Raw genomic sequence first — 27,461 nt, 5'->3', positions numbered from 1 at the left:
TTAACGAAATCGTTTGTGTACGAAAGTCTCATTTAAGAGATCATCAAGAACGCGTAGTAAAACTGAAGCCATTTCAATTTTGGTGGGAGGTCCTAACATATTTTATTACCATTAATAATCTGTAATCCACTCTACCGATTATGGGGAATTCGGAATCTCGAACCAGATTCCCAAATCCAGGGAGTTTGAAAATACAACCAGGCTCCAGTGAAAACGCGCTGTCCCCCATCTCCACAACCCTGGCAGAAAGAGCCAAGGTAGAGATTAACGTCATAATTTAAAATCTGACACCGCAATGCAGCAAGTTTGATGTCATAGTGTAGATGTTGAAGTTGTGATGAAAATTAGAGAAAGAATATTTCAATGCACGCTGGCACCCAAAAAACGTCAAATAAAAATAACTCCCCCGATTATCTCACTCGTGCCACCTAGTAATCATTGATGGCACATTAAATTGTCGTATTAATCCTAGCGAAGAGGGCCGACCAAATTGTCGCTACAGGTTGCATTCGTAATCAACATGTCCTCGCTATGACTTCCAATGAGCATTTTTAATTATTCATTGCAAGAACTGAATATCTACCCGGTAAATTATGAATTTACTAACAAATCTCAGAATTATATCTTTTGTTTTAGAATACGTCATCATAACGGGTAGAAGCATTTGAAAGCACAACGCGTAATATCATAGTCCTGCTACACAAAACTACGCAAGTTATGAGCTGAGCACCATTGAAAAAATAATAATAGTATTTAATTAATAACTAACGTTTGCGTGAATCACGTAGAATGCACTAACGGATTCAATTCTGCGTCCAACACGGGTAATCAGGTAAAGTCAGTCGTTATACTTCAGTCCAGGAATGGAACATATATACTAAAGGACATTTTGACATGTAAATGCTTGGTAGGTGCCAATCACAAGTAATCTAGTCTCCAACCTGGACCAATCCGTCAAATAGTCAGAGGCGCAATCGCGACGACACTCGGTCGAATTAGCTAGTTACTATTGTGAGATGTTAGGCCAGGAACGAAACATATATACACGGGGCAACATGACATGAACATGCTTGGCAGGTGTCAATCAAAGAAAATCATTTAAAGTAAACTAGTCAGCAAACGACTACAACTTTAAAACTCTTCAAATGTTACCAGGCGTCATTCCTACGTAGGCATAAATTGACAGTATAATGAATCGACTAATGTTTACACTTGCAACAATTATAGAGTAGTTTAATCATTTGAGACTATTGAAAATGATACATTTTGATCCGGACAAAAGATTTTGTATTGTATCAAATCGGCGAGTTTGAAATTCAATCTTTGACGATAAAACTGTTATAAATAAGAAGTTAATTTACTAAAATTTTATAGTGTTTTCAAATTGGAAATTTGGATTGAATGTTGACAACTAAGCTTTGTTCATAAAGGACCATGCGTGTATATAGGATGGAAAACGTCCAATTAAAACGAATTAAATTTGTTTTTATGGGGTAGATTTTACACATTTGTCTCATAGTATAGAAGAGTTGGATACATTTTATGTTCAACATGGGAGCAGATACAAGCTTCTCCAAGCATGTCGTTAAAAAGTAAAAGCTTCGCTTGACAACAGTCTGCGTACGTTGACAGCTGTGAGAATCATAAATACAATTTTGTTCTGAAAATCTGAAATTTATATGAAAAATTATGAACAATTCAGACAGTGCAAGAGCCAGAGTGCGAGTTGCGAGTAGCACTAGCCAGACATCAATTTAAGATTGAAATTTAAAATACTTGATTAATCAAAAGCTTAAATACAAGTAGAAACAGAGTTTCCTACATAGTTAAGAAGGAATAACGATATTTGCAAAACTGCCTGGTTAACTTCAAGGGGGTTCGCCAGAAATCAAGATTTTGTTATAGAAAAGAATTCATCGTAACGTATAATTCACTTTCAATTGACTGCGAAGTCACGTCAGGTTTTTCCCAAGTTTCGCGCTTTTGGGTTGAAAGAACTCAAATTATGACAGGAAAAAAAACTCAGTTTGCTGTTGAAACAAAATTCTAAAATGAAAAATTGTTTTGTGATTACTTCATAATGCTTGGCACTAGTTTTTCAGACATTTATTTGACAATTTTACAGAGATTTGATAACAGCGATAAGCCACTAAAAAACTATTATTGACTAGAAATAGTTGCGCCGTAACATACCATCAAATGATTACACACAAAGATAATTGAGTGATGATTATGCAGAAGAGTTCTCGATTTTTTTCCTAAGAAGCGCAAAGCAAGATCACGCTCACATTTAGAAGCAAATAAGACTGGTTTCCATGCGTCCACTGATGTGCTCTGGGCCACTGAAACTTTGAAGCAGGGGTGTGCAACCGTTTTCGCAGGCGGGCCGAATATCAATACCCGGATGAAATCGCGGGCCGCACCTACATCTAACGCAGGCTTTCTATTAGTTGCAGGCACAAAATGGTGTTTTTTTGTTATTGATTTTATGTCATCATTAGGGTTCTGTAATTCAAATATATTGTCACACCCAATTTAAAAGAATTCAATCAGAAATTTGCTGCTGGATTCTTTTCCCGACTACTTTTATCCAAATTTGCCCAAATGGAAGTGCTAGCAATTCGATATGACGCCCATTTTAGAAAAAAACATGTTACCGCAAAGTGCCATATTTGAAGCCATGCCTATTTTTGGAAATGTGGAAAATTATCTTGGTTGAGATGTTTTCAGTAAAATACGCCAAGATTCGTTTCCAAATAATTTGCTGTCAAATCTCATTATAGATTAGGTTTATATACAAAATCAACTGATAAGCTGGAACCAAAACTCATTTAGCTTTTAAATCTTTTACTATTAATTTTTTTTAACTGCTCTCCAGTTGCCTGCGCGGGCCGCACAATTTTCCCTTGTGGGCCGCACTTTGCACAACCCTGCTTTAAAGCATTATGGAGATGAATTACGCGTTAGCGCACACCGATTGGGGATACACTTAGTAGTAGTCCAGGCCAATACCATAAGAAAACAGCCATGCCATGGTAAAGTCCACATAATTGAAGTTTTTAGAATTGCATAATTGTACTGTTTGACCCTTATCCCCAAGGTACACTCCTTCAATCTACCAAAAACCAGTCAAATCCAAGTCCATAACTATAGAATACTTTAAACATCTGCCTATTGGCCCTGCTATGCAGTAAAAATTTGTTAAAATCTACCAAACTGCGTTTCGCCCACTTTGAACGCTCCGGCTTCTTTGCTGACTCAAGCTATGTTATTTATAATTCAAGTGTGATAAGGGCATATAACATATATATATACGAGTATATTCAGGGCGTCCATAAAGTCCCTTTACAATTTTAATTTTGTTATAAAGTCAGTTCTCAATATATATATATATATATATCGTAACCAGGTTTGTTGATTTTAAAAAAGTAATTGTTAAAGTATTATTACTTCATTTAATACATCTGCAAGGGCCAGAACAATATATGATATCGATAAACTCCCTTTGCAATTTAAAAAAAATCCAAGACTTTATGGACACCCCATAAAAAACTGTTTTTTCTGTGACTACCCTCACGGTATATATTAATTAACGATCTTTCAGTTTGACATAGAATTAATAATTAAGCCTAATTAACAAAGCAATCACGGCGAAGAGAGAAAACAAAACAAAGTGAACTATGTATCATGAAAAGTTCTTACTATCGTGAATGGAGGGCTCGCCAAAGAATCAAAAATACAGTTGGTGATCCAGTGTTACCATCAGACTCAAGACTCTCTTTTGCGTCTCTTGGACGTAAGCAAAAAGTTTCTGCAAGTAAACGTATATGGAATAGGACCCACCCTAATACTGCGAACCAAAGTTCATTTAAACCAGCTGGAACCAAATCAGCAAATTTTGAAATATCTCAATCCGCAAGTGGGCGCCAAAGTTCATACGAACTTGAACTACTAAAACGCAGATTAAATATATTGGGAGAAGGAATTATTCAATTTGACTGTGATAATTCTACTATCGAAGTAATTATATCTCCTGCCACGTCAAGTCTATTTGGGCCAGATTCATCAGACAATTCGAGTGCACAAGTTCCAGTCGCATCTGGAAGGAAAAGTTTCGTATCTTTGCGAGGATTGCCCGGTGTTTATTCAGCAATTGATTCTGAAGATTTTAATATCGACGAAATCAAAGACTTCCCCAATAATTTACACAAGTTGACACCCTCTGGCTCATTTTTTCTTACCGTCCCAGAGTTTGGAACCAACAACTATCATCAAGATAGTAGCGAGGAGGAAAGTGATATACCAGTAAGTGGCATTTTTTTATTAAAGGCTTAACCTATTCCACGACGAGGAAAGCAGAGCAATATGGTGCTGGGCCCATAAAAGCTTTAACACTTTGACGAACTTTGATATCATGACAAATATTGTCTCCGCAGTGATGGGGTTCGAAATTTTAAGAACGGGCTTTTGTATTCATAGCCTTAAGACTACACCATTACTTAACATAGGATTAAATGATAAGAACAACTTACCGTTGTCACTTGTTTTCTAATGTATGTCACTACGTAAGCTACATTAACATACCACGCTTTACATAAAATCGAATACATAACTTTCGAAACGCCAGAAATAACGCTAATTGTCAGCTGTAATGCACGTTACCCGTTTGCCGCAGTCGTCTAACGCGTACATGGACCCGCGGGCCAAGTCCGGCCCGTTGGGTAATTCAATCTGGCCCGCCTGATGCTGCCACAACCAAACTAAATTTTGATGTTTTAGCCAAAAAATACGTACCTCAAGGAATATGTTGGAATTGCGATTAATTTAGTTTTGGCGCGGGCCTTATTGTTTACTACTTTTGCTTTTGTAACGCTGTAAATATTGTTTATAAAATGTAAATATTTACGTCACACTTACACGGCCTGTTGGTCTAGGTTGACAAATGTTCCAGCCTCCGATCAAAAAACCTTGTCCACCGTTGGTCTAACATCTAAAAATACAAGAGAGCTATGCTCAAATATATGGACACGTAGCGCCACCCGATGGCAATAATTTTGATGACGTCACAGCGAAAAATAAAGTAATAGCCTTCTGGAGAAAAATTTTATCTTTATCCACTGAAAATTTCAAAGCAATTGGTCCAGTATTCGAAGAGAAAAGCGATTTTTTAAAAATGGAGACGGAGAAAGATAATAAAAACAACAAGAGAGCAATGCTCAAATATATAGACACGCAGAACAATTCCCCAAAAATCATATGCGGTGACCAACGACTAACATACCGGCGGTGACTTACCAGTACCTGTATCGGGGTACCGTGACGGTACAGGGACTGTCATAGATATTTTAGGTCCTGTGACAATTGAAACATCAGTTGAAATATCTCGTGATATGAGTCAATTATGTACCGTATTATCGGATCAGGTACCGAACCACAGTCAAACATTTCACATAAAAACGTTACTAAATAACATGCGTCAACTTAACACCAGCCGAATCGGGGTACAATTTTTGGTACAGTGACTGTCATAGCCGTTTAGGGCTGATGGACAATTCGACTATACGGACAACTCACCAGGCCTAGGGTGGTGTAGCCAGTCTGCGGACAATTTCATTCAAACCGCTATAAAACAAAAACCAATATATCTAACCCGTTAATTTTTTCACCGTGGGTGCATTGGCGGCATTTATTCTACACGCTAAACCTCGTATTAACTTTCTACGACAAAGGGTTGAAGCTATACAAATCCCCAAAGTACGGCACTCGAAAGACGTATTTGCGACCGAACGACCAGTGTGCGACCACGGATTTCAAGTCTTGATCATCGTTTATGCTGCGTCGAGACTATCGCATACGCAGCCATACAGCAATCAAACAGACAAAACACGGTGGTCGCAAATTGGTTGACAATTGTTGGTCTTGTGACTGCGTGAAAACATTGGGCTTCTAATTGCATTTCTGACCGTCATATATTTCAAGAACACGGTTATTTCGAACAAAACTCGTTAAATTATAAACAAAGCACAACATCACACCAATCAAACAGACGAAAACACGGTGGCTGCAAATTGGTTGACAAAGATATTATCGACTTATCGGAAATTCCCCCTATTCCCCCTCCTTCAAATGTAGAAACGCAAAACTTTCAATTATGGTTAAAAGAAACACAACTCTACCCACCTGCCAAGTTTCATCTTTTTATTTCTCATATTTGTATGGATTTTCAAGCTTTTGACAGCTACGAGTTAGTTCAGTGTCACCGCGCTGTGTTACGGTTCCAGAACTCCTGTCTTGTAACAGCGTGAATTGAAATTGCTAGATGGTCCGTTGGACACAAAATGGCGTCCGATATCCGTAGAACGTTTAGTGACGTCATAGCAAACAAAAACAAATCTTACAGAGCTAACAGAAATATTTGAAATAAATAAAAGTAATAGCCTTCTGGAGAAAAATTTCATCTTCAACCACTGAAAATTTCAAAGCAATTCGTCCAGTAATCAAAGAGAAAAGCGACTTTTTAAAAACATGTCAAAGAACAAGAACAAGAACAACAACAACAACAACATAATATTGAAACGATCGTTATGTCCACTACGTGTCCAATAACAACAAAATTTTGAAACGATCGTTATGTCCACTTCGTGTCCAACAAGAAACGTTGATAAAGACATTCTAAGAACAATCCAGGCGAGCCCCCTAAACCCGAATTTCCATTACCATCATTTCTTCTCTATCTTTTTCAGGACGACACAGGAATGAGCGAATCACAACTGACGGAAGTGCACGCCCATGTCATACCAAGTTCGGGGCAAGACGATGACATAATATCACGTGACAAAGGCACAAGTCCTTTCCAAGAAGAAACAGAAATTACGCCAACAGTCGAGATGAAAACATTTCGCGTTCACTCAAGACCACCACAGATAAAACAGACTCCACATTATCCATTTGAAACTGGGAATAATGCAAAACAAGGAAGGGTTTTAAACAGGTGATTAGTTCAGTTTTTATCTACTTTTTCGATATATTACTTATATATATATTACTATTTTAGATCCCTTTGCCTATCCTTATCTGTGTATAAAAAGTATGTTTCGCTTATTGGACACGTCAGTTTCACGATCGTTTCAATATTATGTTGTTGTTCTTGTTAGAATTCTTCTTCTCTTTCGTCATGATGAAATCGCTTTTCTCTTCGAATACTGGACCAATTGCTTTGAAATTTTCAGTGGTTAAAGATTGATTTTTTTGCCAGAAGGCTATTATTTTTACTTATTTCAAAAATTTCTGTGGACTTTAAGAGATTCGTTTTTTATGTGTCATAATAAAAAATAGCGACACCCTGTGACGTGTCCATATATTTGAGCACAGCTCTCTTGATCATCGTATCTTGACAAAATTCTTAGCTAGTGTTACGCTTACTCGGACTCGAAATTTTGCATAGTTTGAAGGGTTTGTATGTATTCATAATTATGTATTGCAATGGTTCTACACAATTTTAGTAGAACTACACGGAATGCAAAGTAATATTTCTGGATTTCCATCCCCAAAACAATTTTTCACACCATCATCGTATATAGTGCAAAACCTTCAGTGGATACTACCAAGAAAAATCGAAAGACTACGTAAAATATATTAATGTTTCAATCCAGAAATTAAAATCGTGAAATTAGAGGCTCTGAGCCCAAAAACAAATGATAGCAAATAATGAAGTATACTGTGGTAGTGTAATAACTGATGAACATGCAAAACTGTGAATTTTTTAATTTAAAAAAATCTCACGTCAGAACGACTTATATGTTCTATTTTTTTATATGAAATTTTCACACCGAACTTTGTCGTTGCACTCATTACTTATCGATTTTAATCGGTAGGTATGTTGATGGGTATTTGTCTGTTAGATGCACGCGATATCTCATGAAAGCAAGATTGAATCTGCTCCAGATTTTGCATGTGCATTCATCTTATCTCGGACCAAAAGCCTATTGATTTTGGGCGATTTATGTCGTATAATTAGCGAGTTATTAATTAATTAGTGATGGGACACAAGGTGTCACTATGGAGTGAGAGCGCTGTTTTGGGGGTTCTCCTAAGTTTGATCGATAAGTCTTCGGTCTTTGACCGATATTCTCGTTTTTTTCTTTCTTCCAAGCCCACCTTTAATTTTACATGTGCCTTTTATCTGGTTTATACATTTTTTTAAAGCAACTTATCAATTTCTAATTTTATTTTCAGATCGACCATACACAACGGCTTACTACGGAGCAATCGTCTTCAAGATTATTCCTACCCTTCCGTCGTAAGCAGCACGCAACAGCTTCTCTGCTTAACTCCTAGTAGGGGTGGAGTTATTACCCTTGGATCAGACGACGATGTGAATAGGGTTGCCAGACTGAACGAGAACAATCCCGTTACATTGCCAGCGAGAAAACCCGCTGATCACGACAACGGAACACCTGTTCCTCTCGCCACTACAATAGTCACAAAAACATCTGGCAACGATAAACAACAACACGGAAGCAACTTTTATAGACTCATGCAAAAGAGCAATTCTCCAAGACCACGCACGTCAACCGCACATGGGCACCCATTTTCACTAGCCAATATACATTACAAACACACTACTCAAATACGTAAACCATACAGATATCCAGCTCTTTCGCCGAGTGCAGTGAATGCAAGAAAAACTGACGGCACGGTTTCTAGAACACCGGTATTCGAGCGCAATGCAACTGCAATGAGCATGGCTAAAAGTCCAGCAAATACTACATTTAAAATCATCGAAAACCACGTCAGATGGAATCGCAGGCTACCGGTATTTAATCCAGATGATGCTCCCAATGTATATCCATACCAGCCATGTTTCACAATACACGATCCCGGAGCTCAATCGCGTAAGATGGCGCCTGTACTTCGGGTTATTCCTGCGTTTCCACAAACTTCGAAGATCCAGCAACAAAGAAGGGTCAAGGTCGCCAAATCACCTGTTGATACAGAGGGTGCGTCACAAAAGAAAGTTCGTTTTACGGACCAATTCGGGCTTCCCCTCGTTCGAAATGCCACACCTAATTACAGGAGAAAACATTCGTACATTTTAAGATGGCTGGAAACTGCAGGCAGACCGGCCAAAACGATTCCTTTAGTGTGATCTGTATATATGTATGATTTCTCACTTTTCCTCGCAGTTTTATTATAGTATAATATCTTTTGATTCGACTTTGCACTTAGTACCGTGTCACCTCGAAAATAATCTGAATTTTAAAATTGATTTCAATATAAGCCCTCCCCTTAAAATAAGACCTAGTTGATGACAAGAAATCTTTCCTACACGTTTTAAATGATTAATATATATATTTGAAAATCTGGTAATTCCCTACTTTGTAATTTTGTTTTATGATAAATGAAAATAACCCCCCCCCCCCCACACCAATTAAAAGAAAGCCTAGTGCTATTTTTTAAACGAAAATTGGAATGAGTCTCTGTCTCATTTTCGGGGAAACACGATGCTTAGTAATGACATGAGGTCAACTGTGACAAAAATTGTACACAACAATTATATTTGATCTGTATAATGCGACCAACAACTTTGCCAATATGAAATTGTGAAGCTGCATCAAAGCATATGCTTAGGAGATTTTCAGATATCAATATCGTATACTGTACCACAAAGTCGTTCTTTTTCCTACAAAGATTTCATTTGATATTCCATACCTTTAATTACTAGAAGTTGGAGACATATTATTAACAATATTTTATTGAGCACTGCGAACAATAGTACGCAATTGTGCCTTTTCTGATTGAAAATTCTATTTAACGGTATTGATTTGTTTAAGTATATATCATGTCTCGAAGGCAGCACGGTCTGTATGTTGAATGGCAACCTTAACATAAAAATATATTAACAAATATCCATTGAATCCTATTTATAATTATATTTGCCTAACTACTTTAAGGTGCGGAGATAAGTATTATAATAAAGCACCCTAGCACTAAAAAAATAATTGTTTCTTGATTGCGTTAATCTTATGAGTCAGGACTGGGAAGTGCTACTATTCCTATGAAAATGTCTAAAGAGTCCTAAAGCAGCTCAGGTCAATACTGTACAATTTAATTCGGAATAATTCTTCATAATGCATTTAAATACCTTTATTGCATAGAATGTTTTGAAAGCTTTGTATTTAATACGGGTATTTGAGTATTCCGGTTTGGAATCTTAACCCTCTCCGGGCCCCTTTATCTTTTAGCAGTGGGAAAATTTGATATTTGGGGAAAGCAATACTTTTAGGTCATATATGATTAATTTTTGAAAATTTTCGACAGTCCGATTCCCTGGGGGATTTACTGGATGTTGCGCTAGTGCAACTTCTGCCCAGAAAGGACTAATTCTAAAATATCACATGTATGTTGTTCAATCTGCAATACCTTATAACATGACCGGTATGTATACCACAATGGTTGAAAATATAAATGGTATTGTCAAACTTATTTCATGGCTCATTTCAAAACTACAATTATGATTAAAAGTCGCAATAAAATGTAAACAAATGTTAATATAGATCATGTTTTTGCACTCTTGGTAGTTTCTCAAGTCAAAATATTTAGAAAATGCATATGAGTTGTCCCTTGACACTTTCATTTACCTATATTTTTTAAATTATTCGAAAACTTTGATTTTCCATATATATCAATGCAAGAATATAGAAAATCAAGCGTTTACATTGAAATAATTTTGCATTTACTTGCTGTAATGTATTTTATCGGAGAAAGAATTTTTAGCGTGAAAGTCATTTTGATTACGCTACGCAGCGAAAAAATAGGAAACCAAATTTTTTGGTAGCAGAAAAATCGTTAGCAATCTGTGTGTTTATTTACAGGTTTACGATTTCGATATTTTTGGACGGTTTGTTTCCTCTTTTTACTTCAGACTCTCGTTTGAATTTATCGACCGACCCTGCCCCCAGTCTAAAAGACGGCCAGTCGTAGTTTTCTGCAGCATTTGTGTTCAGGCCAATTCTATACCAATTAATATAGATTGGTTTATGAGTAGATTGCAACACCTTTATGGTGTTGTCAAAAATTCGGGGCAGAGAAAAACTGTGCTCTCCCGAACATCGAATTAGCTTTTATGTTTATCTGGCTGAACGGCGACGCACTCGGACTTTCAAAACACGACTAAGTTTTAACTCTAGATTCGTTTTTAGATAGCTATTGTCTGTCCACATAAATTCCAACAGTCAAAATGCTGAAATGGTCTGATTTTTTAGGCTCAAAATCTTAGCTACATAAATATCGTTCTGGAAAATTAGGTGTTTTATCAAAATCAGCGTCATCGACATATTCATAATTGTAAGTCTCAATTGCTCCTTTGTCTGAAAGTGTGGCATTAGAAATACGCGCTAATCCAACGCAATTTCTGCAAAAAATCTCCCCTCTGGCATATTTGCAATTGTTCTGCTAGATCGCTGAAAATACAAATTTGAATCAATCTGAGACACTTCTCTATCATTCTAACCCCGTATTTATGGCTAATATACCTCGATTCCATTTGTTTATAAATCTGAATCATAACACTTGTGCATACTTTATGTCACGCCTCCTAAATCTTCTGTTTACAAAAGAATTATCGGAACCCAAATTTTTTCCTATACGGCAAATTCTCATATACTGCATCCTAATGATCCTGATTGTAACTTATGTGACACAGGAAACTCATAAACTACGTTATCTGCTCAATAAGCCAATATAATTGACGAAACTATACAGATGAATCTTAGCTAATTTCACAACCGAAATCCACTTCTGAGGGAAGATGTTGCACCTATGCAACACTAATTTTAAACCACCCCTCATGAAACCACATAAATCGTTCGAGGTTGCAATCGGTTTGTAAAGCCTCTGTAAACACCATTCTTTTACCCCGTGCACAGATATGACGAATTCGGTGTATATTAATTAGTATAGTTGCTTAAAATATGACCATGGTTCACCAGCCTGACACGAGCACCGGAGACCGCATCTTGCTAAAGACGCTTGCAGCGTCATCAGGCAGCGGCAATGCAAAATAGCAGTTGCATCGAACCAACTAATTATCGCAGTAGTACGTTGAGTAGAAAAAAGCATTCTGCGGCAGAAAATGTGCGTCATAGCTAGTTTACAAGATGTTGTTGCATACGTGTTACGCATTCCCGGAGAGGGTCAAACCGGAAAATATATATCAGTTGTAAAACAAAATCGTGGGAGGAGCAAGAATTTCATTGATAATCTATCTCGTGTTTCACTATGTTCTAGAATACAAAATCCATTCAAAAAAGGGTCAAAATATATAAGATTAGTTTTGTGCTACTTGGTGGAATCCCAGTCATAACATTAGTAGTCAATTATCGGAGAGCCATAAATAAATAAATAATTTGCATCGTAACTTCAAATCCATTTTTGCTCAACAGCGCCAACTCGAGTACGCGAATTATTTCGTTGAGATCTAACTCGTGTTTAGCTCAGCTTACTGTTCGCCACATGTTGTCTTCAGCTCTGTGGCTTCTACTATCTGACAGTTCTAGTAATTATACCTACAGTTCAGCAACTGGCCCTTGAGTGCAAGCATTCGAACGGCTTCTATCGCATTTCTCTTTGTCCATAAAGTCGTCTCAGTGTGTTATTGGATTTTATTTCTGAAGATTTTCTAGCGTTTGAAATTAAGTGGACTGGGATATGGTGAGTTTTTATTATTTGTCCATCTTTCTGCCGGCCTGTGCATCATTTTTTGTTTTAGCATACTTTTAAATATCACTGTACTGTTATAGTGCAAATTTTGGGTCAGGTATTATTTAGTACCACATGCACTTCTAGATGGCCTGGCTCCACAATTTTTGCATATGTTAATCCTAACCCCCACCTGACTACGTCACCAAAAAATTCCGTCATTTGGACGTCACAGTGGCGTAATAAGACCCACCAAAGTATGGAGAGGGTCGTCCAAAACGCACAGCTGATCACCCGAAATCGAACAAGCTAGTTCTCTCGTTTTTGCGTCACAACGATCACCATAGAAGAGAGATCGTCGGCGTTAGCGAGTTCGTTATCGGCGGTGCAGATGCCATTTCGGGCGATTGTAATTATACTTTGGCAAGCCATATCACGTGATGGTGACGTCCTAGTGACGTAATTTTTGCATAGCATAGTCAGGTGGGGGTTAGGAATAACAAATGCAAAATTCATTATGCTACGCCCACTGGAAGTACTTGTGGTACCAAACTATACTAGACCCCAAATTTTTTCAATGGCTCAAGTTAATTCCAGTATCAAGTCCATGCTAATAACTGGCTAACTAATCCCATACCCGACCTGGACTGGTAACCGGACGAGAGGCCTAGGTTCGCCATATGATTAACCTTCCTAACCCGCCATTCCCTAGTCAAATTTTTAAAATATTTTTAATTAGCATTTGTCACCTAACCAATATGGCTTGAAAGGCCATTGAAGGCTTGTTTGAATCGTATTATTGTTTTCTATACGCAAGAGGTCGCTAATGGACCGCTCCATGTACGAAATTTTGCGTACGTGAGAAAATTCATCGACGATAGTAAACAAACATTCGAACCTCTCTCCTTTATGGCCGTTGAACCTTACTTATGATAACGGCACTCTCTCGCAAGCGTTATAGCCGTTTTGGTGTTTGTCTTCCTAACAAAATGATATCACAGGCAATGGTGTAGCGCAAATAGCTGCCGAGTAACGAAGCGGTATATTTGTGAAGTCAACGCAGTTCTTGTTTGTTTATTATTGTGCGGGTAATTATTAGTGCGTGTTTACGCGAGGAAAATGGGCGCTCGGCCGCGCAAATTACTTTCTTTCAAGTAATAACGTATTCCTTTGTATGTTTCTTAGCTTTCAAATATTTACAGATATAAAACTCGTAAAATTGGAAATATGCCAAAAAGGAGTGACGCACAACCCGGGTGCAAAAACAATCGGACAAGCCTATATCATGCTTGAAAAAGGCGCGAAAATGTCTTATTGGTTTTGTTTTGAGTGAAGTCCATAATAAGACGTGTACATAAAGAATGTTAACTCTTACTGACCAATCATATTAGAGCCATATTCATATTGTAGTTAGTTCGCATCCCGAAATAACAGGGTTAAGCTGTCTTATTGCCTTATCGGCTTTCTTCTCCTTCAAGATGAATAAGTCAATCTTAAGTGGGTAAACTGGCGCATGTATATTTACATATATTAAACCTTTATAGAGGTTTTGCCAGTTTTCCAATCTTCTGTGTGTTCATTGTTTGTGTTTAGTGTATGATTATTTTTGCGGGAAAATCAAAATATATATACTTATACTACTTATCCTATTCTTCACCTATACATGGTAGCTTCATTCTGAATTCCTAATTGGGCTTAACTAAAGGATATCGCCTTGACTCAACTTGATGTCAAAGTTCTTCTATAATATATTTCAGAAACCTTTAATTCTTCAAGGCCATGAGCGTGCAATCACTCAAATTAAATATAACAGAGAGGGAGATTTATTATTCACAGCAGCAAAAGATGCTTCACCTAACGTCTGGTTCACAATAAATGGTGAAAGGTAACTTGTTTATAAGTTTATTTCGACTCCATAATCAGCAGATGATAGAATAATTGATAAAAATAAAATAAGTAAAACTGATTATAGAATCGGGAGAGCAACCAAAACCTTAGGTAGGGTTTAAAGTGTACAAAATTTAGATGGAAAGGTATTGATAAAAGAAGTAGTTCATGTTTGCTCACCTCATTTAAATATTACATCATTTCGATGACATTTTTTAATCAAGTGTTTGTTACTTGTTTATGTGATGCTTGTTCACATCTTTCGTTTCGAATAAAGTCCCTATGCGGCAGCCACTGATAGCTATCGATATTTAAGAAGCTATTATTTGTGAAGGATCAGAAGCTTTTTGGCATTGCCTGCCTACCCAATTCATTACATTCTCAGTGAGACGGTTGACATGGGGTGAGATGATGTACAACGGTTTGTATACGCTTAGTTTCCTGCATTACTGAGATATTTGCCAGTGCCAGGACAACCCTATCTAAGCCTAAATGTCATATAAATCCAATTGTATTTTATTGCCTGTCTTATGTCACCTTGCGGTCAGATAATGTAAAAGCTTTTGAAATCCAATCTCACCTTGGAACTACATTCATGTGTTTTGAATTGAATTATCAGTTCAGCTAAATTCCACAAGTAGAACAGAATATATCACGACAGTGTGGCACATCGTGCTAAGCCACTGCACCTCTGATTATCCTGCGTGGTCTTGCAGGTTCGAATCCCATGTGGGGTTAGTTATGTGCGAGGATATTGCTAGACTCATCGCTCTTGTAGGGCGGTTCACGCTGTTGGTTGGTTACGGCTTTCTCTGCAATCAAGTCCATTCATTTGAAAACAAATAACTAGCTAACCAATCCCTTAACTGGACTGGTCACCGGACGGGAGCCCATGGTTCGCCATATGATTAATTTGTCTTATCGGCTTTCCTCTCCCCCTGGATAAATATGTAAATCCTATTCAAATTATTAACGATATAATTTTGCCACTCTTGAAATTTCAAATTTTGTTCTATTCTAGGTTAGGATCATATGATGGTCATCGAGGTACAGTCTGGGCAGTTGATGTGAACTGGGATTCAACCAGAGTCCTAACTGGAGCTGCTGACCAGTCGTGTAAATTATGGGATTGTGAAACAGGTATTGAAAATGGTCAATGAGAGAGATGGAGATAAAAATTTTGTCAAACCAGAAAACATAATGGGGCCTATATAAATAAAGAGAAAATAACAGAATCAGAAGTTTTGGTGGTAACGATACAACCATTTACTATCATTCAATACAAATACATAAATTAACACAGGTTCTGTTCCATTACTGGTACTAATTCATATTGAAAAAGGGTGGAAATTTGTTTCTAATGCTTAGCATACTTTCAATATAACTCTGTGCTGAAGAGAAAGTTTTTTTGTAAGTTCGCTCAAAGCACGGTGTTCAAATCTCATTTCAAGTGTGATATTACACACAGCTTTTTTGTGTTTTAAATGATTCTCCATCTGATTTTATTTTAGTTTTAGCACACTTGGTCTGTGTATAGTGTCAGAGTATCAAAAATTGGATAATTCCATCATTGTTTGTTTTAATCTGATGCCTTCTTCTATATTTATCTCTTGAATGGCTAAATTCTTGTCTCTATATCAATTTAGGTTTATCAGATAAAATCAGATTGTAACTATTTTCTTATTTACCAGGTGTCTGTGTGAACACATATCAAACCAAATCATCATGCAGAAGCGCAAATTTCAGTTATTGTGGAAATCTTGTTGCATATACAACAGATAGACAGATGAAGCATGAACCTATGGTATCAGTGCATGATATCAGGCAACCAGGTAGAATTTTTATTTATTAGGCGCTCCAGAAATATGTGTACCAATATAGAGGTAACTAGTTCTGTTTGCCTACTTTACATCAAGTTGTGTAATGGGACTGAAACCTATGGGCAGGGAGTATATTATATTCACTTGGCTAACACAGACAGTCCCCGAACTCGTAATATAACTAAAATAAGGAGGATCGGAATAAAATGATGGCTTAACTCTAACCGGGTACACATACTACAGGAGTACCATGTATTATATTCAGGGTTACCCTTGAAAACAGAACCCAGAATAAGGCTCAGAATAAATTGGGATCTTACTTGAAAACAAAAAGATATTTGATAGAATTAAAACCACAAGCAAACACATTGATACCTTATATGTAAATATAACTAAATAATATAACTAAAATAAGGAGGATCGGAATAAAATTATGGCTTAACTCTAACCGGGTACACATACTACGGGAGTACCATGTATTATATTCAGGGTTACCCTTGAAAACAGAACCCAGAATAAGGCTCAGAATAAATTGGGATCTTGACTTGAAAACAAAAAGATATTTGATAGAATTAAAACCACAAGCAAACACATTGATACATTATATGTAAATTTATCTTTGTCAAAGAGATGAAAATAAATATCTATGCCTATCAATTTTTTCAATCATCCAGTGAGTAATAATAAAAAATATCTATCTTACCCAGCTGATGCCGAACCTACATTACAATTCACAATGGATACCAAATCTATATCAAAACCTATGTGTTCATTATGGGGACCTCTTGATGAATATATTATAACAGGACATGACGATGGAACGTTGGCTCATTGGGATATCAAGGCAAGTTGCTACAGAGATATATTTTTTTTCGTTCCACAGTGATTAATGCTTCAATAATGGGCTCCAGTTCTGGCTTATTATTAGTTCGTTTTTTGATATGACCAGTACTATAAACATAAGTGCAAATTTTAAAATTAATCTGAAATTTAAAACTTATGAATTAATATTGGAAATTGAATTCAGAAATTAAGAGCTTAGAAGGATAGATTTATTTTTATTTGTAGGGAGTGTTAGAAAATGATAAATGTGAGAAATACGGAGGAGGTTAGGAGCCACTGCAGTTTCTAGTAGCTAGGCTCCAGCTCCGACAGAACGTTACATCACCTCAACTCCGCTTCTCTCAAAGATTGAAATGTTCATTTTACAAGCCGATGTACCCATTTAAGAATTGTTTAATACCAGTAGTTTATTAATAGATTATCACTGACAATCATTGAAATATTCAATTTGATATCATAGTTCCCTTTTTGGAAAAGCCGAATCTGAAACAAACCACTTTTTCACAATAATTCGCTTGCCATTTCAAATAAATTTTTCTGCATGCATGTCAGTTATAATTCAAAATTACTGAATTTTCTGAATCTTTGCTAGTACAAAAGGTGTCCGTCAAGTTCCTTTACAATTTCAATTTTGTTATGAAATAAGTTCTCAATATATCATAACCAGATTTGTTGTTTTTAATAAATTGTTCAAGTACTTTTACTTCATTTGATACATCTGTGAGGGCCAAAACAACATATAGTATCGATAAATTCCCTTTTTCAAGACTTTATGGACACCCTATATACGCCTACATTTGAATATCCTTTACACAGACTGGCGAGCAACTTCATTCAATCAAGGAACATACTGCATTGATAAAAGACATGCAGTTCAACACTGATCAAACAATGTTGATTACAGCAAGCAAAGATAAAACTGCCAAAGTAAGTTTGAAATGGGATATCATGGGAGTTTATTATGGATGTATATCGCCAGAGCAGAATCAAATTCGCATATTGTCAAATTTTAAGGTTTTGGGAACACCACATTTTTGCGCGCTTTAGAATTGTGTGTACCAATATGGAGGTAGCTAATTTTGTTAGCCCACTTCACATCAAGTTGTGTCAAGGGACTGAAAACTATGGACATGGGGTATATTCACCTGGCTAACACAGACAATCACCGAACTCGAACTAAAATTAGGAAAATCGAAATAACATTATGCCCTAACCCTAACCTGGTACACATAATACGGGAGTACCCATCCAAGTATGCTTATGCAGATGGCACATTTTAGTTATATTATGAGTTCCGACACTGTCTGTGTTAACCAAGTTAATATACCCCTTGTCTATAGGTTTCAGTCCCTTTACACAACTTGATGATGTGAAGTAGGCAAACAAAATTAGTTACCTCCATATTGGTACATATACTTCTGGAGCGCCCAAAAATAGACATAAGGGCTAAGGCGCTACCTGAAATCAAAACTATAACTGGTACAACTTTGAAACCCAGGCAAGAAGATGTCCCCTGGTCCATAATGACAGATTCAAAAAAGTCCATTTATGAAAAATATGACATAAGCTACTTTGATTTCACTCGGATGATAACCAAGGTCACATTTTCAGGTTTTTAGAAAATCACATTTTTGGAGTTTTCATATAAATGCAGCCAGGACTAGAACTGGAGATGGATCCTGGTCCATAATGACAGCAGATTGAAAAAATTAATATCTGAAAATTCCGACATGAGCTTCTTTACCAGGGCAATATTTTTTGTTTAGGATATTTTTCTAATGTTTGCTCTGAACAAGGCTCTACAGTACACTCCCGTAGTATGTGTATCAGGCAAGGGTTTGGTCATAATTTTATTCGGATTTTCCTTATTTTAGTTCTACTATGAGTTTAGGGGCTGTCTGTGTTAGCCAAGTGAATATACCCACTCTACATAGGTCTCAGTCTCTTTACACAACTTGATATAAAGTAGGCGAACATAATTAGTTACCTCCACATTGGTACACACATTTCTGGAGCGCCCTTGGATGCGCTTATTGGCTTTGCAATAATATAGTGATGGCCTGGCAATTAAAGAGTTTAACTTAACTTTGTTGACATCGGGGGTTACTCGTTTTGGGTTTAAATCTCGTGCCCACCATTTAGGCCAGGGTGTAGTAAATTGGGTAAGCAATGTCGAAACGAATCTGGACATTCCGAAAATAGTAGATTTTAATCCCTTGTATATCAGTGTCTGCTTACACAGGGCCTTTGTTGAAGTGTAAAGCGTGAAAGAGCCGCATATGAAAAGATTAGTATTTTTGTTTGACGATTATTATCCTTCTTTACGCAGCTCTTCGACACAGCAAGTCTGCGACCACTAAAGACATTCAAGACAGACCGACCTGTAAACTCAGCAGCTATTTCTCCTGTTGCTTTGCACGTGAGATCAAACTTATTTTTCAATGACAACAATCTTTTGCTTGAAAATTGAACTATTGTACAGTAGCATTCAGTCAGTTTGGAAATTGAGAAACAATGATATCTAGTTTCTCAATTAACTAAGTATACCTTTTGTATTAGACACGGAAAATCTGATAGCTTAGGTCTTAATGAGGTATATATATATATAGGGAGGGCTTGTCTCGCATGATGATCTTTAGTTCAGGCCTTTTGCGATTCATGCCTACATGCTATCGAAATTTCCATCTTTTCATATCATGCTAAATGTGAATTCTGAAGTAAATTGGAGTTAATATTCAATTTATAACCAACAAGCTGGCACAAAACGAAGATTTAAAAAAAAAAAAACACCTTGGTAAACCAAGAAAATTTACTGAGGATTTCATATACTTACAGGTTGTGCTTGGAGGTGGTCAAGAAGCAATGGAGGTCACAACAACAAGTACAAGAGTTGGAAAGTTTGATGCCAGATTCTTTCATATGGTTATTGAAGAAGAATTTGGCAGGGTCAAAGGTCATTTCGGTCCTATTAACAGTCTGGCATTCCATCCAGATGGTAAAAGGTAAGTGAAAGACAAATAGTACAGTTGTTACCCCCACTCAGAAAATATGGAACCCAGGTCATTAGGAACATGTTCCATCTAACCTTTGTTGTAATTTTTGGGTGCAATCATTCGCAGACAGAAGTTCAATTGTTAAATAAATTATCTTCTTTTTAATTGAATTTGGAAATTTATGAGTTCTGTGTTAGGTGTCATCCTGTATGTCTGTCTACTTTATGTCAAGAATGCTTTAGTTCGAATTGCAAGTACGAAGTTCCATTACTTAAGTTCTGCATGCTCAGTGCTCAGCAGTGCAGCGGCGCATCATGCTAAAAGTGTTCGGAATACGTTTGCCATCGCACCTCTGACTACCCTGCATGGATTCGCAGGTTCGAATCCCATGCGGAGATAGTTATGCATGTGAGGATTGCTGATTCATGTAAACGACTTCTTCCTACACCATCAAGTCCATGCACTCGAAAACAAATAACTGGCTAACCAATCCCATACCCAGGTTGACTGGTAACCAGGCGAGAGGCCTTGCCATATAATTAAGCCGCCCTATTGGCTTTCCTCTAATTTTTATTCCTTTTTCAGTTATTCCAGTGGAGCTGAAGATGGATTTGTCAGAATGCAGAAATTTGATCAAAATTATTTCGATTATCAAATAGAATGTTAACATATGTATAAAATTTTTGCTTGCTTTTGCTCAGCACTATATTTTACCGCCTATTTTGAGATGGTGGGGGAGGAAGTTCCGGAGAAAGAGACAATGTTGCCCAACTTCTGAAATTATTGCTACTGTATGTTTTTGAAAATAAAATTATGGACGTGGTGGTGGCCTTCATATGTGCGTGTTTATGGGCAGCAATACAAGGAAGTTGGTATGCTCAGTGATGTTAGGAATTTTGTCTCCACAACTTAGAACAGTGGTCCGTTGCAATTTGGGGTAATTCAGACGTTTACTGCCTTAACCTATCCCAGCGTTTTTAAAGTTTGGAAACCCCCGACTTAGAGGCTGCTTCATTCATTTGGCTTAACTGTTGTTATTGAAATTTTTTACGTCCAGATGATGGTTCATTTTGGATTGGTTTCAATGTGACAAAATGCCCTCGATGTCAGTTTTATTTTTTGAAAGGGGTGATTGAGCTAGGGACAACGATAGTAAAAAAGTTTGGGAACCACTGACTCAGGAGGCTGCTTCAGTTGCCCTGATACTATAAGCAAGATAGCGATCAGAGACCGCAGACTTATCGATCTAGCAGCGTGTATCCTTCTGACTCAATAACGACACCGCGTGTCTCATCACTAATTAATTAAAATCTCGCTAATTATACGACATGATTTATATAGGCTTTTGGTCGAGATATGATAAATGCACATGCAAAATTTGGAGCAGATTCAACCTCGCTTTCGTGAGGTATCGCGTGTATCTAACAGACAGTCCTATCAACATTTACCGATCAAGATCGATAAGTAATAATGGTGGCAGTGAAAACAAGTAAATCCCCAGCATATTTAACATCCGGATTATGAATATTGAAACTTTTGTCTCATTGATGAAAACTGAATTACTGACTGAAAAATATATTACAGAAAATGCAAGTCTTAAAAATAATGACAACCCACCCTTTGAAACCAAGAGGGGTCCTGTTCATAGTGGTAACTTATTCAGAACTCTTACTTAATGCTTGTTGCAGAGGATTCCTATATCCGATACGCTGAACAAAAGGCCCAATGTGTTATACGCATACGATTCCACTAGCGCAAAGACATTGAGGAAGGATTTAGAATCAGTCTCGCGTTATCTCTACTGGTAGTTATTAATTGGGTCGGTCTTTCTGCCAATGTTCAATTACTTGGTGTCAAGTTGATCCAAAAAATGCTCAACTTGAATAGGATATCCTCCACTTCTAAAGTCTTTGTCAGTCTTGAAATTGCAGAAACAAAGCATTAGGAAGCCTGAGTCTCTTCCTGTACTCAACTGGGCGACTTCATTGGTATCGGAGATTCGGTGAACGACAGGAACATTCATAGTATGCAATCAGTCTACGCGAAGAATTTCTTTATAGACTTGTTAAGATTGCAATAAAGCGATTGATCTACTTCTCAAGGAAAGTACCAAGTTGCATATAGCAAGAATATTTTTTTCGGGATGCTACACTAATGAAAGCATTGTATTCCATTACTGTTTAAAATCTCCCTCCCCAATGAGTCCCAGTCACCAGAAACCACATATACTGGGTGTCCATTTACAATTTTGTTATGGAGTCGGTTCTTCTCAATATATCTCAACCAGGTTTGCTGTTTTTAATCCGTAATTGTTTAGGTATTTTTGCTTCATTCAATACATCCGTGAGGGCCAAAACAATATATGGTATCGATGAATTACCTTTGCAATTTTAAATAATTTTGGGACTTTATGGACACCCTATATAATTATGTCAAAATTTTGATTTTACTCGTTACCTTTTTTACAACCACTGCCACTTCACATACACCCTTGTTTTTGTGACTACCATGTAAATGAGACTCGCATAATGAAAAATGAGAGTATTTGTATTCAGCAGCGTAAAATTAGTTAGCAATTGGCAGGAAATTATCTCATTGTCCTGTGTCAGGACTCAGGCATATTAAAAAAGTTTAAAAAGAATTGCAACTACAAGATCCAATTCTTCAATACACAAATCATGAACAATGATTTTAAATTGGAAAATTTACCAAGTTGATCATTTTGAAGATCTAACAGTTGACACTCAAGATAGTAGGCATTGGAAGTTTATGTGTGTAATGCCGATGCTCGGCTATTAAAACTTGTGTAGCTGCCAGTGCAATTTTTAGAGAAATTTTCCCAGTTTAAAGTATCATCTAGGTACTGAAAACTCTTCCACTACAGATCTTAATTCATTAATGACGCCTTTCGGGTCAGAACTTCTCATTATAGCAGACCCTGACACAATCATATTTGCGCCAGCTTCTGCACAGTATTGTATTGTGTCGGGACTTACTCCACCATCAACTTCAATGTCTAAATCTGGGAATTGATCTCTGAGTGCTTTCACCTGAAATAAAAAATATTTTTGGCTTTCTTATTTTTATTTATTGGCGTTGAGAACAAAATGGGCAAGTGGACAATAACATTCTCTTTTTACCTGACATATTTACTTAAACGACATCACTGGGCTTTTTTCAATGTTGAATAATAATGAATAATTTTCTGCAATAGAACATAAACTAAAACAAATCTTTTTCGATTACGTTCCGAGAACTTTATGTTATAATAAATCTGGCATTCGAAATGATTGGTTTGAGGTGACTAATTGAGAAGGGCTCAAATTCTCCATATCATTACATCGTTTTATGTCACTGAAATATTTGATACAAAATGTCACGAATCTGCTCAACGAGAATTTTTCAGCTAATTCCTTATACACCATTATCAAATTATCAATAATAACATCTGGCAACATACTATGGGACTGAAGCATGAATCTCCGATAATTATCCATCTGTAGTAAGAGATGGAAGTTCCATAATTCTACAGCTGACATGAGCAAACAACTATGCAACTTTAACGTCACACTTACATAGCCCGCCAGTCTAGGTGGTCAAAATTTTTAGCCCCTGGTCCAAAAAACTTGCCTCCCCCTGCTCTACAGTAAAACTGTGTAAATATGCTTTTTCGCGAATACTGTATATTATGATTGATTTTCTACTGGTGGGAAAAAATTAACTTGACTCGTTTAAAAATTCACACCTTGGGCATCATGTCTTTCATAAATTTTTGTCCTCCAAACCCTGGTTCAACTGTCATTACTAGAGCACAGTCACACATTTGAGTATAAAGAAGTTCAGTCAACAGTGACACCGGTGTTCCAGGTTTGATTCCACATCCTGCTTTCATACCGTGATCTCTAATTTGTTTGATGAGATCCTGGAAAACATATAGGGTGTCCATGAATTTTAATTTTTTTAAAATATCAATACCATACATTGTTATGGACCACACAGATGTATTAAACAAAGTTAAAATACTTAACAATTGCTGAATAAAAAAAGTCATCGAATGAGGTAAGATACTACTTAGTTTATGTATGTGCGGTTATCTGTCTCTAAGTAAGATGCGATAGCGTGAGATAGGACATGTAATTTCGATTATTGGTCATTTATTTTATGCAAATCTATTTTCCACATCGTTTGTCAGGTGTGTAGTTCGGCCATGTTGGAATTATTTTGGGCTATGGCAGTTTGTTTATGAAATGCCCTATATTGGACAGTAACAAGTAAAATGTTATTTTAATGTCAAAAATAATCTGGCAGCTTGCCCAAAGCCTGGTTTAAACAGCAGGACATTAAATGCTTTCAAGGAAAATTAAACATGTACAAGTGATAATCTACAGTCACCTTATCATTATTGTCACTCTGGAATTAAAAGAATGGTCAAGTTAAGACATAATTTCTCTAAAATGAAGCCTACGCTGCTAGAAATGGATTAATCCACTTGACAACCATCAATTTTCAGATTAATCTGTTAAGTTTTTTAAATAATGAATAGAAGGTCTTAGCTCTGACAAATAAAGTAATTACAAAAATGGTTTTTTAATTGAATGACAATGTAAGATAGGTGGCAATCTCTGGTTCAATTTAAACTCAAAAGTTCCTAGCAGACTTATTGTACAACATAAACAGGATTCCCACCAAATTCTGAAAAGGAAAATTTAAATAAATAAGTTGCTATTTCCTGTAAAAAGGCTGGAACTTATGAATGTAGCCATTTCAATATTCAAAAACGAAATTTTATTTGTTTTTAAACTTCTCTTAAAAATAACATTTTTCCTCTCTATACCAGGCATATGTAGGCTAACTGATCCAGCCTCAAATATCAGCAAGGAAATTGCCCAATAAAATGTTGGGTACATCATTTGAAGCCGTCGGGGCGCATTTCTGAAACGGTGGGCGCACAGACAATTTTTTGAAGGGGACCTGAAGCTAATTGAAAATATTTATTAGGCTTGATCTTGCCCGCCTAATTTTGGATATTTATTTATATATTTCATTATTTATGTTCCATTCACGTACTTCCAACATGTTTTTAAATAAGACATACCTTCGCCTTACTATTCGTTATTTGATGCTTATTGTTAGCTAGTTATTTTTGAGGTGGGGCACTAAATTTAACAAATTCTAAAAAGATTTAGAACCACTGTTTTAAAGCTTTCCCAGGTTCAATCAATATTCAATATTTGTCTGAGCAGTCTTGTATTATTGCATTATTACACGCATTTTTAAACCAACAAGCTGTGAGGTTATGGATCCATGCTTAGTAATGAATTATTCATCCTATAAAGTTCACTGTAGACTGAACTTGGCATCCGACCAAAATAATTTTATTAAAGTCTGCAGAATATATAAACAGTTTGTAATTACAGAATTCTGCAATACAATTTATTGCAGCGCAATCCCCCATTGAATTTCATGTTTGCAAAATATCTGAACAGTTTGTTAGTACAGAATTCTGCGATACAATTTATTGCAACTCATTCCATATTGAATTTAAGGTCTGCAGAATATCTGAGCAGTTTGTTATTACAGAATTCTGCAATATAATTTATTACCTCACATTGAATTATTAAGCAAAAAAATAACTGAACTTGTTGATGTCGATACTCAAAAAACAATTTTAAATCGCCACTAAATGAGTCGAAAGTGAATGATTATTCAACCACATAGGATGCATTATTGCACATTGGCTGTAATGTTACGAATGATACATATATTTCCCACTGTAGACAATTTTTAAAGGCTTTCTAAGGAAACTATGCCAACAGCTCCATGTAAATTGATTACACCATTTTATAAAATTGCAGAATATGCTTTCTGGTCATACTTCTACTAAGAGAACAATGCCAAAAGCTATTCTGTTGTGAGGAAATATTTCAGCCTTTTTATTTATATCAGTATGCTACGATCATGTATAAATTACAATAAGAAAGGTTTATACATCCTTGGTTATTTATACATGCAAAAATGATTGGAAAGTAAAATTATATTCATCTTGTCCACGTAAAACAATGCCCGTTAAAATTTCTGATAGCAATATACAGGAAACAGGATGGTCGCTATAAAAGCAGAGAATAGAAAATTTGAAATTCAGATGAGATATGATCAGGATGAGGACTAACAGAATATTCGTCAAATTTTCTGTTTTTCTAACTTGGAAAGGAAAAATAGTTCACGAATATATCAAATCTCACCTGAGGTTTGTCGGTTGATTCTAAGTGAAAAGTGAACAAATTGACCTTTGCATCAGCCATAGGTTTCACCCACTGTTCAGGTTTTGAAACCATCATATGGACATCAAAAAATGGACGATCACCAAGATTATCTCGTATACTTTGGACGACAGGATGCCCAAATGTTAAATTTGGAACAAAATGACCGTCCATTACATCCAAGTGTAGATAATCTGCACCACATTCTATCATGCGTTCACATTCTTCTGCTAGTTTTGATAAGTCACTGTTGAGTATAGACGGCCCAATTCTAACCGGGGGCAACATGATCAGATCAGAATCTATTTTATTTTTTATTTCCCACAGGGCAATAAATATACAAAAATAGGAACATGTTTACAAAGACAAAAAACAAACAAATATCGAGAAAGCTGTAGCATTAAGCATACTCAGTAAATATGGACATGGATGAGCGATTCTAATTCTGCCTATTTTTATTGGAATATGACAAGATATGTTGTCTAGAGATATCTGAAAAGTGTATAGGCCTAAATAATTATTGACAGGTAAATTTATCTAATGTTCATTGGTATTGTAAAACTGCAAATAAAGCTTTTCCGGTGCTCCCGAAGTATGTGAACAAAGATGGCGGACAGGGGAACTTAGTATGTGTACCAAGTTAGGGTCAGGCCATAATTTTAGGTACAAATACTAGGGAAGTCACTTGGCTAGTCCCCGAACTCGTACTAGACCTAAAAAAAAGGAAAATTGAAATAAAATTATGGCCTAACCTGGTACACATACTAAGTTCCGGTGTCCGCCATCTTGGTTTACATACTTCGGGAGTACCGATTTTCCTCGAAACAAGGCCCTGCTAGGTAAGAATTTACCACATTTTAGAACAGCAGTTACCAACCTTTATGGCTTGTGGCCCCCTAGTGGAATCTTTCATCACCCCCTTGTTTATCATTCCAGTTGTATTTATAGTGTTGCTTTGA

The 27,461-nt window shown here is 36.5% G+C and overlaps 3 protein-coding genes across 3 annotated transcripts; 2 read left to right on the top strand and 1 right to left on the bottom strand.

Moving 5' to 3' along the window:
* The first annotated feature begins 3,611 nt into the window (after nt 1-3,611).
* On the top strand, nt 3,612-9,269 carry LOC120346396 (uncharacterized). Its single transcript, XM_078115488.1, has 3 exons — nt 3,612-4,305; nt 6,744-6,991; nt 8,236-9,269. Exons 1-3 carry the CDS (start codon nt 3,688-3,690, stop codon nt 9,146-9,148), a joined length of 1,779 nt encoding a protein of 592 aa, XP_077971614.1. The 5' UTR covers nt 3,612-3,687; the 3' UTR covers nt 9,149-9,269.
* A 3,213-nt stretch (nt 9,270-12,482) lies between these two features.
* LOC120346010 (eukaryotic translation initiation factor 3 subunit I-like) lies at nt 12,483-21,077 on the top strand. The gene is made up of 9 exons (XM_078115090.1): nt 12,483-12,711; nt 14,457-14,584; nt 15,608-15,726; nt 16,278-16,418; nt 17,114-17,250; nt 18,066-18,176; nt 19,579-19,668; nt 20,085-20,251; nt 20,828-21,077. Exons 1-9 carry the CDS (start codon nt 12,709-12,711, stop codon nt 20,907-20,909), a joined length of 978 nt encoding a protein of 325 aa, XP_077971216.1. The 5' UTR covers nt 12,483-12,708; the 3' UTR covers nt 20,910-21,077.
* A 1,691-nt stretch (nt 21,078-22,768) lies between these two features.
* On the bottom strand, nt 22,769-26,795 carry LOC120346011 (ribulose-phosphate 3-epimerase-like). The gene is made up of 3 exons (XM_039415641.2): nt 26,485-26,795; nt 23,988-24,164; nt 22,769-23,292 (listed from the first exon to the last, which is right to left on the bottom strand). Exons 1-3 carry the CDS (start codon nt 26,788-26,790, stop codon nt 23,095-23,097), a joined length of 681 nt encoding a protein of 226 aa, XP_039271575.1. The 5' UTR covers nt 26,791-26,795; the 3' UTR covers nt 22,769-23,094.
* Nucleotides 26,796-27,461: the final 666 nt, after the last annotated feature.

The sequence above is a fragment of the Styela clava genome, chromosome 8, assembly GCF_964204865.1.
Source record: "Styela clava chromosome 8, kaStyClav1.hap1.2, whole genome shotgun sequence".
In the NCBI taxonomy this organism is placed as follows: Eukaryota; Metazoa; Chordata; class Ascidiacea; order Stolidobranchia; family Styelidae; genus Styela; species Styela clava.
Note: the sequence above shows the minus strand (reverse complement) of the source record. Positions and strands in the feature narration are given on the sequence as shown.